The sequence below is a fragment of the Zea mays genome, chromosome 3, assembly GCF_902167145.1.
Source record: "Zea mays cultivar B73 chromosome 3, Zm-B73-REFERENCE-NAM-5.0, whole genome shotgun sequence".
NCBI lineage: Eukaryota > Viridiplantae > Streptophyta > Magnoliopsida > Poales > Poaceae > Zea > Zea mays.
Genome location: NC_050098.1, coordinates 228,035,378 through 228,051,927, shown reverse-complemented (window position 1 = coordinate 228,051,927; position 16,550 = coordinate 228,035,378). Strand labels below are relative to the sequence as shown.

Sequence of the window (16,550 nt, the reverse complement as noted above, 5' to 3'; positions counted from 1 at the left end):
AACCTTTTACTAACTAGTCGGGTAGGCACCAACTAAAACAACAAAGGCGCCACATCCTTGACACATTTGCCTGACATAAACCAATCTTTTTTTTCGAATGCGCAGGAGAATTGGGCATCATTATATTAAGAAAAGAAAAGTCCAAAATGGACTAGAATAACACAGACACAAAGCCAACTTACGGAGGCCAAAATCAAAAATACACGAATAGATCCATAACACCTAACGACCCACAAAGACCTAGAGACCAGGAATGGGGGTTGTTGTGAATCATCTAGGCCCCTTAGTGATGTTTTGGTAATTAATGACAACCATTTGTTGACTAACAATTCTTAGAGAAATAAGAATGCAGGTGGACCACAGAGAAAAGTATGTCTTGGAGACTTAAAGCATTGATGGTGGATCAAGTGAAGGCAAAGGTATAACATAGGTTTTATTTCTGCCGGTCACCAGGTGTTTAGAGAAGGAATTGACCGAATTAGTAGGCTAGATAGACGTACTATAAAGAGGGATCACTGACTTTGGTCTGTGTAAAACTTAGTGCCTCATAGAGCATCTAGTAGTTGCATTTGCATGAGGACTAACGGCGCTTCCGATTTCGAGAGTTAAAATCTTTTCAAAAACGTGTTTGGAAAGTGGGTATGATTTGTGGTTGGTGGACCGACCGGGCTAGGAGGCCGGATCGTCCACGTCTCACTCAAAGAGGTCCGAAGCTTAGTAACCGAGAACGGGAAACGTGGCCAAGTCCCTCGTTCCGGGAACGTGGGAACAATCTCGTGTTCCCGTAGTGTTAAAACCTAGTTTTAGTAGCGTACTGTGTACCACGTTCCCGTTCCTCGATCCCATCGATCCAGGAACCTGGTTACTAAGGTCCGAAGTAGGTTCATTTCGTAATGGTCCGAAATATTTATACTGCGAACGGTACGGGCCTTGGGGCCGGACCGTCCGCGGTCTAGACCAGAGAGGGTCTGAGTTTGCACAAGTCCTTGTGTGCTTGTGCGGACCGCCCGCAGGTGCCAAAACAGATTTGGGCAAGGACTGTGTGTTTTTGGTCGAATGTACTACAGACTACCCGGGGTTTGAGCCCACTGACTCCCTGGTGGCGGACTGTCTGATCTTAAAGGGCGAACGGTCCGCCCGTGTAAATCAACTTGGTCAGTGCTCGAGTGCTTTAAGTTGCCAGGTCTCGGATCGTCCGGACTTGCCTTTTTTTGACAGCACTGACAGGTTTCAAACGGGAAAACTAGTCGTTACTGGTACGGCGGATTGTCCGGCCATAGGGCGTGGACCGTCCGCGTGTGTGCAGAAGGTGTGCTACTTGCACATAACGGCTAGTAAAGAGTGGAGAGCTATAAATAGAAGTGGAGCTCGTGTGTGCGTACTCTTTTTGGCCATTCCTAGCACACATTGAGCTCATTTGTGATCCTCTAACTCATTCTCTCACACTCTTTGCTTGGGATTGCATTCTAGTGAGAGATTGAGAGCTCCTAGTGCATTTGCATCATTTGGTGATTTTTGAGCCACTAGGTGGTACACGGAGCAAGTGTCATCAGCTTGTTACTCTTGGAGGTTGCCGCCTCCTAGACGGCTTGGATGTTATTTCCGTCGAGCTCTCCGTGAAGATTGTGGAGGAGCCACAGTGTTGATTGTGAGGGGTTCGCGCCTACCTCGCCAGAGCGGCAAAGGCGACACTAGTGGAATCGAGGTATTGAGTGATTCCTTGTCCACTTGGCTCAAAGATTAAGTCGTGTCTTGATAGAGGAGCAAGTGAGAGCTTGAAGTCCACCTCAACGTGGATTAGGAGTGATCGGCAAATCATCGATACCACGAGATAAAATTCGGTGTCATTCTCTTCACTCATTACTTATTACTTTGCAAGTAGTTAGTAATTTGTGTATTGCTTCTTATTACTAGCATTACTATAGTTGTTTCTCATAGATAGCTTACTTGTTGTAACTAGAGAATTTATATATCTTGTCGTATTGATTAAATTTCTCTAGTGTTTGTGATTTTAGTCAAAACCGTCTATTCATCCCCTCTAGCCGGTGTCCAAGATCCTACAGCTGCGAGGAGCGAAAGATCCCTAGCCCCAGCACGACTCCACATCTCCTTTTCAAGAAACCGACCTTTCCAAAATAGGGTGTTAGAAACATCCCCGATTTGAGTAAGAACTACCACGGTAAACAAATTTCAAACCTCCTTACAAGCCTGAATAGGATAGTCAGTCCATGGCTTGTTCAAGTCGGTTTTTTGGAGCCACAACCAGCGAACTCTCAAAGCCCAGCCATGAAATTGAAGGTCAAGCAAGCCTAAACCGCCTAGGTCTTTTGGCCGAGTCACCTTAGGCCATTCAAGAAGGCAATGTCCTCCTCTAGAATTTTTCCTTCCTTTCCAAAAGAACCCTTCGAAGCTTATCAATAGCTTTGATGGCCCACGTTGGAAGGTCTAGAGCAGTAGCTGCATAAATCAGTTTTGATGTCATCACAAACTGAACATGAACAGACCTCCCAACCCTTGACATAAGCTCCACTTTCCAGCTAGGCAAGAGAGAGGCTACCTGGTCAACAATAGCTTGAACTTGGTCTCTAGATAGCTTCTTAATTGAGAGAGGCAAACCAAGATATTTGCAAGGAAAACTCAAAATGGAACATGGCAACAACTCTTGGACACATGCCAGATTATCATCATTACAACGAATAGGGAGCACATTACTTTTTTCCATGTTAGTCTTAAGGCACGAGGTCGTGCCAAAGAGAGTAAGAATGTCCAAGACTAAGTTTATATCCGAGGCAACTGGCTTTAGAAACAACATTGCATCGTACGCATAGAGGGAGAGCCGATATTGCATACTCCTAGAAGACAAAGGCTGCAACAGCCCCTCTGCTAAGGCACGCATGATCAGCCTGTTGAGGACATCCATAACCAATATAAAAAGCATGGGTGAGAGAGGATCACCTTGTCTAAGGCCCCTATCATGGAAAATACAAGCACCAGGTAGCCCATTCAACAGAATCTGAGTGGATGAAGTTCTTAGCAAACCACTGATAATATCGCACCAAATTTTCCCGAAGCCAAGCTTCCTTAATACTACAAGAAGAAAGGCCCAAGACACCGAGTCAAACGCTTTGGAGATTGAGAAGAATGCAAGCTTGATTCTGGCGGAGCAAAAAACGAGTTGTTTGTTGGACCAACATAAAATTATCCAAGATGAACCTCTTCTTGATGAAGGTCGTCTGATTATGCAGGACCATTTTCTCAAGCCGACACGCAAGCCGATTGGCCAAAACCTTGGTCACAAGATTGGCAAAGCTATGCACAAGACTTATCGGACGAAAATCCTTCACAAGGGAAGTCACTTCCTTTTTAGGCAGCAATGTGATATAAGCTGAGTTCAACCCAAAATTCCTAAATGTCCGGGCCCAACACATGACAAGGCAGTCATGACATCCTGCTTGATTATAGGCCAGCAGCTCTTATAGAATCTGCTAGTAAAACAATCAGGCCCCGGAGCCTTATCAGAAGGCAAACTCTTGACGGTGTCCCATACTTCCTTTTCTGAGAAAGGTGCTTCAAGCTCCGCAAGATCAAAAGAGGGAACACTCAATGCCTCTAGATCTACGGAAGCATCCCTTTCACACGCAGTACCGAGCAGACCCTAATAGTAGTCAAAAAAGGCATCTTCCTTATCCTCGTGGGCAGTCAGGAGGCGCCCATCATCATCATTAACAACAGCAATAAAATTCTTCTTTTTCCGGAACCTAGAGTGAGCATGAAACAGCTTGGTGTTTGCATCACCTTCTCTCAACCAACCTATTCGAGATCTCACCCGAGCCATAGTACGCATGAAAGAATAGGATCATGATTGATTCTTGATTAGGAGGTTTCCATAAAAATAAGGATAGTTTGCTTAGGGGTCAAGTAAGCCTCTCTATATGAGAGATGTATCAATCTAATCAAGCAAGATAATTATCTTGCCTGACCTCAAAGGCCATCTTTCACGTCTCTCGCTCAAGTGTGACCACGGCTCCTGTGAGCCGTCAGGGTACCCACCCTGACCATCGATCTCTTCCCCGTACAACTTACTCAGGCACGGTAGGATTCCAGAACCTATCATGCAGCTTGTTTCATAGGCAATTCACAAAAGGCTATTTTCAGAGTTCCATTCCATAATAACAAAAAACGGCATCCATAAAGGTAAAATGGAAATATACCCTTACAGGTGAAACATCGATACAGAACAAAAGCTTATATGCATATGCACAACAGTAGCAAGTATCTACCCTGCAAATGAGAAAATCTCAACATGCAGAACAGAACAGATGATAGAAAAAAACACATGAAACCCTGTTACCTCTCAACAGCTTTTTCATATGGTGCTTCATTCTCCCAATCAAATGAAATAAAAGTTGTTGGCTCTAGCCTAGCGTCTTCATGTTTAGTGGATTCTAGTGAACTTGAACTGGTGTTCCCGCTTATGACATTCTCTTCAAGCTCTGATTCACCATCACTGTCAGACTCACGGGTTCGCTTCATACAAAACTTTCCCTTGGATTGATGCAAAGAGACTTCGGATTTATCTGTTATAGAAGACTCGGATACTCGATGAAGATTAGACTGCATCTGTATCCACCGGTTCAAGGTTGGATATCTACAAACAACTTATTGGATTGTTAAAACATGAAATAGGTTAGCATGTGATAGTTTAAAATGCCTAATCATTACCTCTCTGATTGCTCAAGAGCAAATTCAAAAAATGATCTCTCAGTTTCTGGAGCTTGTGTTGAATCTTTCACATGAGTAAAAGATGATTCATTGTCCCCAGATAGTATGCTGCTTCCAAATACACAGGCCAAAACTGCTCTTACTGAAGATAACTGGGCTAAATGCTTCACTAAATTTAATTGGAGAGGATAGAGGGGTTCTTGACGAGAAGACAAGGACGAATCATGTGCACTCCATCCTTGAGCAGGAGAAGACTTGGTGCATAGTCTGTTTTCTGAACTAATATTACAAATGGTAGGTATGACAGGAATGCAAGCCCATCCTTGTCCTGTTCGTGGAGGTAAAACAGGTGGCACACATGCTGATATAATCTCATGCACAAAATCAACACTCATTGTGTCAGCAACCTTTGCTGCTGCATCAGTGCTTCCACGCTCAAAAACCAGACGAGTTAATAGCTGCATGCCAAAACAAACTTGTTAGAGAACTGACACTGTATGCATAAAGACGATAAATACAATAATGCAAATGAAGTTATTATCGATTCATCGTCTTGACACTACAACAAAATAAGAGTTCATTTCATGTACAAATGCAAATCCATTTAATGTCTTCGCAGACACATCTTTGTTTATGTGTGGCATCTTATTAAGTTATTTATATTTCTTTTCAGATATATTTTAAATACTGCTGAATTAAGACATGCACCATGATACTTGTCAGTTATTATTTAACTCTGATGAACAAAATTTATGGTCAAACATGAAACCATGCAACTGAGCCAGGCTTGCCAATGCCACGTTCCATTGAATGTTATCTTTTTTTTTCTCGAACACGCAGGAGAGCTGTGTATCATTTCATTAGAAGAAGGATGGTATTTACAAAGACCTAACACACCACACACACACACAAACAACAAGAGGAATAACCGCCTCCTAGCCGGGGTTGAATACAAAAGCAGGTCCAAAAGACGGGTCAAGCCTTTGGCCCCCGCAAAACACCACATATTGAACTCCTCACTGGCTGAGGTAAGCAATCCAGCTATAGAAGGCTGAGCACCATTGAAAACACAGTCATTGCGATGTCTCCATATAGTCCAAGCCCCCAGGATCACCAAGGAGTTAAAGCCATCTCTGAGGTCCTTAGGAGTAACCTCAGCCGATCTACTCCACCAAGCTTAAAAATTGATATCTTCCATCCCGGGGGCAAGGGCGGACAGGCCGACACGTTGGAGGAGAAGATACCAAAATTGCCTCGCGAGGACACAGGAAACAAGCAAGTGATCAATAGACTCTCCTTCCTGGTCACATAAGGGGCAAGAACTAAGATGGGGAAGACCCCTCTTAGCGAGCCGGTCAGCCGTCCAACATTTATTATGTAGGACCAACCAGAGGAAAAACTGACACTTAGGCGGCGCCCAGGTGCTCCACACTCTTTCAAAGCCCGCCAGGGAGGTAGAACCACAGAACATTATCTCATAAGCAGATTTGGCCGAATAGATACCATTGGAAGAGAACCTCCAATAATGTTTATCTGGAACTCCCGATTGAAGATCAACGTCAGCCACAACATCTGCCAGCAAAATGAAGTCAGCAATGACCTCCCATGTTACCACTCCCCTTAAATCCCCAATCCATGATGAGCTACACAGAGCATCAGCCACTGTCCTTCGCTTCACCAGCCTTTTAGTAACCAAACTAAAAACATGAGGGGCCATGTCTGCAATCCTTTGACCCAAGATCCATCTGTCATGCCAAAAAAGAGTGGACTGCCCATCCCCCACTATGGAGACCATTGCCAAGGAGCACAAGCTATCCAAGAACCGGTTTGATTGGAACGGCAAATCAGTCCACGGTTTGGAAGAATCAGTTTTTTGGAGCCAAATCCATCTTACACGTAGGGCCCTATTTAAGCATTGAAGATCAGAGATACCAAGTCCCCCCAACTCTTTGGGGCGTGTTACCTTGCCCCAGGCCACCAAACAATGGCCACCATTAGCCACTTTACGCCCTCTCCACAAGAACCCGCGGCAGATTTTATCAATTGCTTTAATAGCCCACTTAGGTAAATCCAGAGCCATCATTTGGTAAATAACAGTAGCAGTGAGCACAAATTGCACCTGGGTAGCTCTACCAGCACGGGTCATCAGGTCAGCTTTCCAAGCCGGTAAGAGATCAGCCAGCTTGTCAATAAGAGGCTGAAGCTGAGCTTTAGATAACTTCTTCAGGGAGAGAGGGAGACCCAAGTATTTAAATGGAAAAGTTTCAAATCTGCAGGGAAGGAGTTGTTGGACCAAATTCAAATCAGCATGTGTGCAACGGATGGGTACAATACTGCTCTTTGCTATATTAGTTCTCAACCCTGAAGCATCCCCGAACAGATCCAAAATCCTCACAGCAGTGTTTAGGTCCCTGGGCTCTGGTTTTAGGAAGAGAGCCATGTCGTCTGCATAGAGCGAGATCCGGTGCTGAAAGGAATTAGAAGAAATGGGCTGCAGGAACCCATGCTCCTCAGCCTTGATAAAAAGCGCAGTGAGGACATCCATAACAATTATAAAAAGTAACGGAGACAAGGGGTCACCTTGCCGCAAGCCCCTTCTATGAGAAATGAACCTTCCAGGCACCCCATTGAGCAGGATCTAGGTGGAAGTGGTCATAAGAAAACCACTTATCACATCCCTCCACACGGGACCAAAGCCTAATTTTTCCAGAACTTCAAGAAGGAAAGGCCAAGAGACTGAGTCGAAGGCCTTGGAAATGTCCAGCTTCAAGAGAATTCTGGGCTGATTTTTAGCATGAAGAGATCTTGCCGTCTGCTGGACAAGCATAAAATTGTCTTGTATGAAGTGACCTTTGATGAAGGCGCTTTGAGCTTTAGAGACCAGCCCCTCCATATGGCACCTCAACCTATTTGCAAGAACCTTAGTCACCAACTTGGCGAAACTGTGGATCAAACTAATGGGTCTGAAATCCTTGGCAGCAATAGCATCGTTATGTTTTGGCAGCAGCGTAATGAAAGTTGTGTTAAGAAATCTGAAATTCCTGAAGTCTCTCCCCCAAATAGTTGAGAAATAGCTGCCAGAATGTCATCTTTTATAATAGGCCAGCAACATTTATAAAACTGCCCAGTGAACCCATCGGGGCCAGGAGCCTTGTCCAAGGGGAGTTGCTTGATAGTGTTCAAGATCTCCTCCTCAGTAATTAAAAACTCAAGAGTCTGAAGATCATGTTGCTGCAATCCCAAGGCATCAAGGTTGATAGTTTGGTTTCTCTGCACTTCACTGCCAATTAGATTCATACAAAAATCCCAGAAAACCTCAGCCTTCCCATCATGGGAGGTGATCAGCTGGTCTCCATCCCTTATTGAAGCAATAAAGTTCTTCCTCTTGCGAAATCTTGAGCAAGCATGAAATAACTTGGTGTTGGCATCGCCGACCTTGAGCCAAGACAGCCGAGATCTGGTCATAGCCACCGTCCTGAGCATGGAAGCAAGAAACAGGCAATGTTTCTTCAATTGCTGTAGCAGCCAGCATTCGAGATCAGTAAGAGATCTACCATCCCTAGCTGATTCTAGCTGCAACATCACTTCTCTAGCCAACTCGAGTTGTAACTTGAAGTTGCCCACCTTTCTGTCACTCCATCGCTGTAGCCCCCTGGCTGTAGCCTTGAACTTGAGGGAGAGAGATTTAAGGGGGCAAGCATTATTCTGGACAGAGTTCCAAGCATTAGAAACTACATCTTGAAAGCCCTCAAATGTTATCTAGATAGTGACCCACATAAGCTGCTAGCAGAAAACCAGGAGTACCAAAAAAATTTAATGCACATTTACCACTGCATATTATGCGGGTAAGGCTTGACGCTTAAAGATACCCTTCCCCGGACCCCGCACAATGCGGTAAGCCTACGGCACTGGGTAGTGAGTACGCCCTTTTTACCATTTGTTAAGTACGCCCTTTTTACCATTTGTTATGTTACACAAGATGGTTTAGTCTGAGGTTACAAATTCACTCAAGGGTCAGGACAAAAAGGTACTCAATATCTGAAACCCTAGAAAATTATTCATCCATTGACATATGGATCCCCTAATAACAGCTGAAAATTGATTGGTAAATATGTTTTACTTTTCATATTGTCGATTACAGATCAAAGCCAAGCGTTCAATTACAATAGAAACAGGACAAACAAAATATTCAATATCTGAAAACACAGTCTTGTTCATTCATTGAGACAGGAACCCCTACAAAAGCTCTGACCTGTTTTGTACCAAGTTTTCCAAATGCGCTCATAGGAGCCAGAGACACCAAGCCACAAGTATTCTGCATTTATTAGAGGCTATCACAGCCTGATTTGTAGCTCATGTTGGCTATATTAGCAGAAGAGAAACCAGAAAAGGCTAACTGGCTAAGTCATTCCAGCCACTAAAACACTTGTGCTGTGCTCGTGTGTGTTCTTGACTGTATTCCTGTGACCTGTTGGAGGCTTTAGGCCTATCAATAAATGCTTCATGGTCTATTAAGCAGATGTTTCATCTTTTAGCTGGGGTGTTAAGGAAATTATATCCTGTGGCCATCCAGGTGAAAGATGTCCAGTCTTCTGTTGTTGCATTGTTGCCACCCTTTGGATGTCAATGGACGCACAAAGGATGTGTGAATTCAACAAGGAAAGCAGGAAGAGAAAAAACTGGCAATGGCTCCAAGTGTAGGAGAGAAGAAAGCACCATGTTAGTGGAACCTCCCAAACGCTACTCTTTTTTTCGTAGTCAATAGGCTTGGTGGTCGAAGACCAGGTTTATTACTAGAGGGGGTTAAGTGAATGAGCAATACCTGAGGGGGTCAAGTAGGCTTGTTCCCATTACAACTATAACAGGTAAATATCAATATGAATTTGCAAATATGTTAAATACTACTCACTTCGTTCTTTTTTATTTGCCGCGGTTTAGTTAAAAAATAAACTAACATGCGACAAATATTCGAGAACAGAGATAGTATCATTCAACGTAGTATGAATATAAGAAAATAATCAAATGGAGGGCACAGATTTGAGCTTACACCTTTTGGCCATTCTATAAATGAGATGCATTTGAAACCATTGAATATCAATTTAAATTTGTGAATATGTTGATTCTCATTCAAGATTCAACGTATGAATACAAGAAAAAAAACATCGAATAGAAGGTACAGAATACATCTTACATCTTTTGGCCATTCATAGACTAACGAGAAATAGTTGAAATCATGAGTTGTGTCAGTTCCATCAACTATGTCACCAATGGTTGCAGTATATATTATGAAGTTTGATAAATATGTTGACGGCTTGGTAGATAGAGGGCCCAGATATCTGTTTGCAGAACCTTTGTGTTCTGGACCACTATCCACAACATTTGAAGATGCAAGGTCACTCCTAGATGCTTGTTTTAGAATTCTAAGCCCGTGACCAAGGAGTATGCCTTTTTCAGAGCTCAAAATATCCTTCTTTTCTAAGTTGACACCTTCTTTCGAATAAACAGTATCAAAGTCCTCATCAACAATAGCTCTAGCAACATTGTGAAGCTTACCTAAAATAAAATGTTAAATTGTGAGCCAGAACATCACCACAAAATGACTTAACATTCATATGTATCAACTGAGATGTTACCACTCAAGAACTGTCGCTTTCCTTTGAAGGCGTCATCAATCATTTGGTGCAGAAGCCCAAGAGGACGTTGCTTTTGTCCAACTCTGCTACATTCCGTTGACGAAGAGATGCTCATCTCAGTAAAGAACACTTGAAGAGATGGAAGAGTATCCTAGATGAGAACAAAATGTATCTCAGTATTTAAAAGTGCATGGCTGTTTAATGTATTAGATGCTGAAAGATAGGAATCAAAGACACAAATATAATTAATTATCCACTCATATATAGAAACTGTCATTGGATTAATGTTACCAATAACCATGTAAAGAAGCCAGAGGCCCTTAATATATGGTTGGGTGCCAAAATGACAAATAACATCAGTTACCACTTTCCTAGAGGCACAACAGAGAAAAGCTAAAGGGGCAGAAGTCAAGCAAAGTGATCGGAGCACAGTTTACAAATGTCTAGTTTGTTATTTTCAAAATAAAAGCTTACCAGATCCAAGATGTCATGCAGACGCTGAAGTATGCGCTTTATCACTGATATGGTAGCAAGTTCTTGGATCTGATCCCAGTAAGTTGGTCCTACTTTGGGGGACCTTCCTGGAAATATTTCAGATAACATGCTTGTTGCCTGTATGAGGAAAAATAATGTCAACTCATGTATGTCGTGCCAAAAGCAATGAAGCAATATAACTGCAAATGGCCATATTGTACAACACTCTAATTGGGATCACTGACTGACAGAGAAAAATTGTGCAAAAGGAATTCAAGCACCAAACTAAGGGAAAAAAGAAAATGAAGGGAAACTGATAGTTAGAATGCCCTTCAGCAGAAAACACTTGAAGTTGAGCACAGTAGGTTTCAATGCTAACAACTGAAATCTATTGACTCAGATCATTGTCCCTTGATCTTGGGCCTTCATGATAATATCTCAGGAAAAAGAAGATTTCATTTTGAAGCCTTCTGGATTAAATTGGAGGGGTTCCACGATGTTGTTCAGACCGCCTGGGATTCTGTTGATGGGGAGATGTGTCCTTTCCAATCCTTTTTTCTGAAGTTAAAGAAGACAGCTAAAAGTCTTATTTCCTGGAGTAATAATAATCAGGTGGGACACATCAGGTTCCAATTAGCCATGGCTAAGGAAATCCTTCATAGGTTGGAGATTGCTCAGGATGACAGGATCCTTTCCATGAATGAACTATGGCTAAAGAATAAGTTAAAGAAGCATACCCTGCTGCTTTCTTCCTTGAGAAGGATCATGGCCAGACTGCGATCAAGAATTTCGTGGCTCAAGGATGGATATGCAAACTCTAAGATATTCCATTTGCATGCCAGACACCGTAAAAGGAAGAACATTGTAACCTCTCTAAGGGAAGGGGATGTCACCTTAACTGGGCATGATGAGAAGGTTGTAGCAGTGGATCATTTCTTCTTCAACCTGATTGGTACAAATGTGGGCAGAGATAGAATCATTGATTTAGATGCTCTTGATATTCCCAGTCATGAACTCTCTGAGTTGGATGCACCTTTTTCTGAAAAAGAGGTATGGGACACTATTGTAAGTCTGCCCCCTGATAAGGCACCTGGACCTGATGGTTTTACTGGACGATTCTACAGAGTCTGTTGGCACATAATCAAACATGATTTCATGAAAGTGGTGTCAGCAGTTTGGGGCAGAAAATTCAACAACTTTGGCAAACTCAATTCAACATACATCACTTTGATCCTTAAAAAGGAGGGTGTTGCCCAGGTTACAGATTTTAGGCCTATAAGTTTGGTTCGTAGTGTTGCTAAGCTCATCACTAAAATCCTCGCCAATCGATTGGCTACAAGGCTTCATGAGATGGTCTCTCCCAATCAAAGTGCTTTCATAAAGGGGCAATTTATTCAGGATAACTTCATGTTGGTACAGCAGACCTCGCGGCTACTTCATCATCAGAAAAAGGTCAGTCTTCTCCTTAAGTTGGATATCACTAAGGCTTTCGATTCGGTCTCTTGGCCTTTTTCAATGAAACACCTCGGTTTTGGTCAAATTTGGAGGGATATTATCTGTGGGCTGCTCTCCTCTTCTTCCACTCGAGTACTTCTTAACGGTTTTCCCAGAAAGTGCATTATCCATCGAAGGGGTTTTAGGCAAGGAGATCCACTTTCTCCCATGCTTGACTGCTTGTTATTCTTTCCATGGACATTCTGGGTTTGTTATTTGCTAGAGCAGAAGATGCAGGACTTTTACAACCTTTGTCACCATCACAAAGACTGCATCGGGTCTCTATGTATGCTGACGATGTGGCATTATTCCTGCACCCGGTGGCGGATGATATCCTAGCAGCTTTGGAGATTTTGCATTTGTTTGGTGCCTCCTCGGGCCTTCAGAATGATGAAAGCAAGTCTAATGTCTATCCTATCCAATGCTCTGTGGAGGATATTACGGTTACTCAAAATCTGTTGCTTTGTGCGCTGTCAGTGTTTCCCTGTCAGTATCTTGGTCTTCCTCTCTCTCTAGTCAAGCTTACTAAAGACCAAGTACAACCTTTTGTGGATAAAATTGCAAGGCAGCTCCCTAACTGGAAGGCTGATCTATTGACAAGAGCGGTTAGAAGGATTCAGGTTCAGCATGTTTTTTTTCTCGAACGCGCAGGAGGACTGCACGTCATTATATTAAGAAAGGAAAAGGTCCAAGAGGACCAAAGTACAATGCCCGTAGGGCAAACAGAACACTTGACCACACTCTAGACCCTACTCATAATAGCAGGAAGACCAAAACTTGCTAGCTGCTTAGCCCCAGCCCTCTCCCAACAACTTAACTCATTCAGAAATAAGCTTTTAACAAAACACATGGAAGGGTTTACACCATCAAAAACAGCTTTGTTTCTAGTCAGCCATATGCACCAAGACCCCAAAATAATGAGACTGTTGAAGCCTTTCTTTCTGAATTTGGGCACCTTCTTAAGCGCCTTCCTCTACCAATCAGCAAATGAGATTTCATCAACAGCAGGAATGAGATCCCCAAGACACAAGGGAACAAGAATAGCATGCCAAAATTGCCTGGCAAAACTGCAAGTACACAAAAGATGTTGCACTGTTTCCTGCTCTTGGTCACAAAGAACACAAACAGCCGGATGTTGCAGCCCTCTCCTCCTTAGTCTATCAGCAGTCCAACACTTATTCCTTATCGCCAGCCAGAGGAAGAACTTGCATTTTGGGGGAGCCCAGGATTTCCACAAACGTTTCCATGGCTCAAACGAAATTGAACCCATGAAAAAAGCCTTATAGCAGGACTTTGAGGAGAACATCCCAGAAGAAGAGTGCATCCAAACATGTCTGTCAGCATCATGAGAGAGCCTAACGTCCCCCAAAGTATCCCATAACAACAGATATTGCTGCAACCCACTCAAGGAAAGAGCACCACGAATATCACTGACCCAATGCCAATTATCCAGAGCCTGTGCCACCGTTCTGGAAGAATACGCCTTGCGGCCAACCATACCCACCACCTCAGGGCAATGTCCTGGATAGTATTTCCATGAATCCATCTATCCGACCAGAAGAGAGTAGTAGCCCCATTCCCTAAAATGGTAAAAACCGACAAATCAAAGAACTGTCTAACCTGACGTTGCACTGGGAGGGACAACCCACGCCAAGGTCTGCTCTGATCCGTCTTTTCCAACCATAACCATTTTGCCTGCAATGCCCAGCTTTTGAGCTTAAGGTTAGGGATCCCAAGCCCACCAAGCCTCAGAGGCCTCGTGACAACTTCCCATGGAACAAGACAACTACCACCATTAACCTCCTTTCTTCCTCTCCAAAGAAATCCTCGCCGAATTTTATCAATTGATTTAATAACCCACTGAGGGACATTGATTGCAATAAGAAGATAAGTCGGAATGGCCGATAGAACAAACTTCACCAACGCAGTCCGCCCAGCCAGGTTGAGCAACCGAGCCTTCCAGTTAGGCAGTCGATCTGCGATCTTCTCAATCCATAACTTAAGGTCACATTTCCTCAATTTTTTATCAGAAATGGACAGCCCCAGATACCTGCAAGGAAACGCAGCGGGACTGCAATGCAGCACACTGCAACCAGCAAGCACCTGCTGATCATCACATCTAATTGGAATAGCACTGCTCTTGAGCATATTGGTTACCAGACCAGAAGCCGAACCAAAACAGTTTAGCATTATCTTAGCACAATTCAGATCTGCTTCAATTGGCTTTATGAAAAGGACCACATCATCCGCATAGATGGAGACACGACTGCGAACATCAGCTCCCCCAAGGCCCTGCAACAAGCCTCTATTTTCAGCAACCCGGAACAAGCTGCTAAGCACATCCATAACCATCACAAATAACATGGGAGAAAGAGGATCTCCCTGGCGAAGACCTCTCCGATGAAAAATAGGGTTACCAGGCGAGCCATTCAAAAGCACCTGAGTAGAAGAAGTGAATAACAAGTTGGAGATCAGATTACGCCAAACAGGACCAAACCCCAAATGTGTCAAAATCTCCAACAAAAACGCCCACGAGACTGAGTCGAAAGCCTTGGAAATATCCAGTTTCAGCAGCAAACTAGAGATCTTCCTCTTATGAAGGAAGACATGCTGGGACATCATTAAGGTCGACATAATGGCTGCTCTTAATTCCCTTTACCATGGAAATGCCTATAAACTTGATTTGCTGAACTCAGCGTATCTCATTCTTCTTCCAAAGAGGGAAGATGCTTCCTCAGCTGGTGATTTTCGACCAATTAGCTTGATTCATAGTTTTGCTAAGCTGGTCACTAAGATCCTCGCTAATCGTTTGGGACCATACCTTCAAGACCTAGTGGCAGCTAACCAGAGTGCTTTTATTAGAGGAAGGTCAATTCACGACAATTTCATGCTAGTGCAGGTTCAGCATGTTTTGACTGGAATGATGGTTTATTTAGCAATGGCTATCGATTTCCCTTCTTGGGCCTGGGAAGCCATTGACAAAATCAGAAAAGGCTTTCTTTGGAGAGGTCGCAAAGAGGCCAAGGGTGGTCATTGTCTTGTGTCCTGGGGGAGAGTTTGTCGCCCTCTCAGGCTTGGTGGCCTGGGCATCTCCAGTCTGCCCGAGATGTGTTGGGCTCTTCGTATGAGATGGCTGTGGTTGCACAAAACTAATCCATCTCGTCCCTGGGCGCAGCTCCCTTTTCATGTGCCGAATAAGGTTCGGGCTTTCTTCTCCACTGTTCTAGTTTCAGAAGTTGGCAATGGTGCCAACACCCTTTTCTAGACTGATAAATGGATCTCAGGGCAGAGAATTTGTGATATTGCTCCAAGGATTTTTCAGTGTATTCCCAAGAGGGTCACAAAAAGAAGAACTGTGCAAGAGGCTCTCCTAAATAGAAGATGGATCTTAGATATTAAGGGCGCCCTCTCGGTGGGAGTTTTGGTGGAATACCTTCAGATTTGGAACCTTATGTCTGTGATAGTGCTGCAGCCTACTATTGAAGACAAACATATTTTCAGTATTGCCCCAGACGGTATCTATTCAGCAAAAGTGGCTTACGAAGGATTCTTCATGGGATCTACCTTTTTCAGCCACTATTCCAGGGTGTGGAGAACTTGGGCCCCGCCTAAATGCAGATTTTTTCTTTGGCTTGTTGCGCACAACAGGTGTTGGACCGCTGACAGATTAGCTAGAAGAGGGCTGGATCACCCTCCGTTATGCCCTCCGTGTGATCAAGAGGAGTAAACCTTAGACCATCTCCTGGTTTCCTGTGTTTTCTCAAGGATTTTCTAGTTTCAGCTTCTGAGGACTTTCGACCTTCATAGGCTCGCCCCTCAGTTTGGTTTGACCTCCTTCGTGAGCTGGTGGGAGAAAGCCTCTTCTTCGGTCAGTGGTCTGGTTAGAAAGGGGTTGAATTCTCCGATTGCGTTGGGAGCTTACATTATTTGGAACCACCGCAACAGATGTGTCTTTGATAACTGGATTCCTAATGTGACTTTAGCCATTAGGATGGCTATGGAGGAAAGATGGATGTGGGAAATGGCTGGAGCTAAAGGGCTTTCCTATCTGTCTGCCCCCGTTCTTGAGGTTTAGCCTCGTTGGACGTTTTTTCTTCAGTAGTTTATTTCTGTCCCAGATGGACTATTTTGGTTTTTTAGTTTTTCGACCTCCGTAAGGAAGTCGGTCGTTTTGTATCTGGTCTGCTTAAACCTTGTTTTTTTCTTCTTAATATAATGAGGCACAGT

General features: G+C 43.6%; 1 protein-coding gene across 5 annotated transcripts in view; it reads right to left on the bottom strand.

Moving 5' to 3' along the window:
• The window catches only part of LOC103652610 (uncharacterized), a 77,935-nt gene that overhangs the window by 41,256 nt on the left and 20,129 nt on the right, over window positions 1–16,550 (bottom strand). For 3 of the 5 annotated variants that reach the window (XR_004857394.1, XM_020550575.2, XM_035966511.1), the window contains exons 12-17: window positions 13,944–14,762; window positions 10,830–10,967; window positions 10,356–10,506; window positions 9,914–10,275; window positions 4,723–5,180; window positions 4,352–4,648 (exon numbers count right to left, since the gene is read on the bottom strand). Coding sequence is in view for 3 of the 5 variants with exons in the window: in XM_020550575.2 (XP_020406164.1) it covers window positions 4,352–4,648; window positions 4,723–5,180; window positions 9,914–10,275; window positions 10,356–10,506; window positions 10,830–10,967; window positions 13,944–14,762 (2,225 nt within the window). In the remaining 2 variants the exon portion in view is untranslated. The remainder of the gene's footprint in view (window positions 1–4,351; window positions 4,649–4,722; window positions 5,181–9,913; window positions 10,276–10,355; window positions 10,507–10,829; window positions 10,968–13,943; window positions 14,763–16,550) is intronic. The other 2 variants (XR_002268248.2, XM_020550577.2) reach the window with 1 other exon arrangement.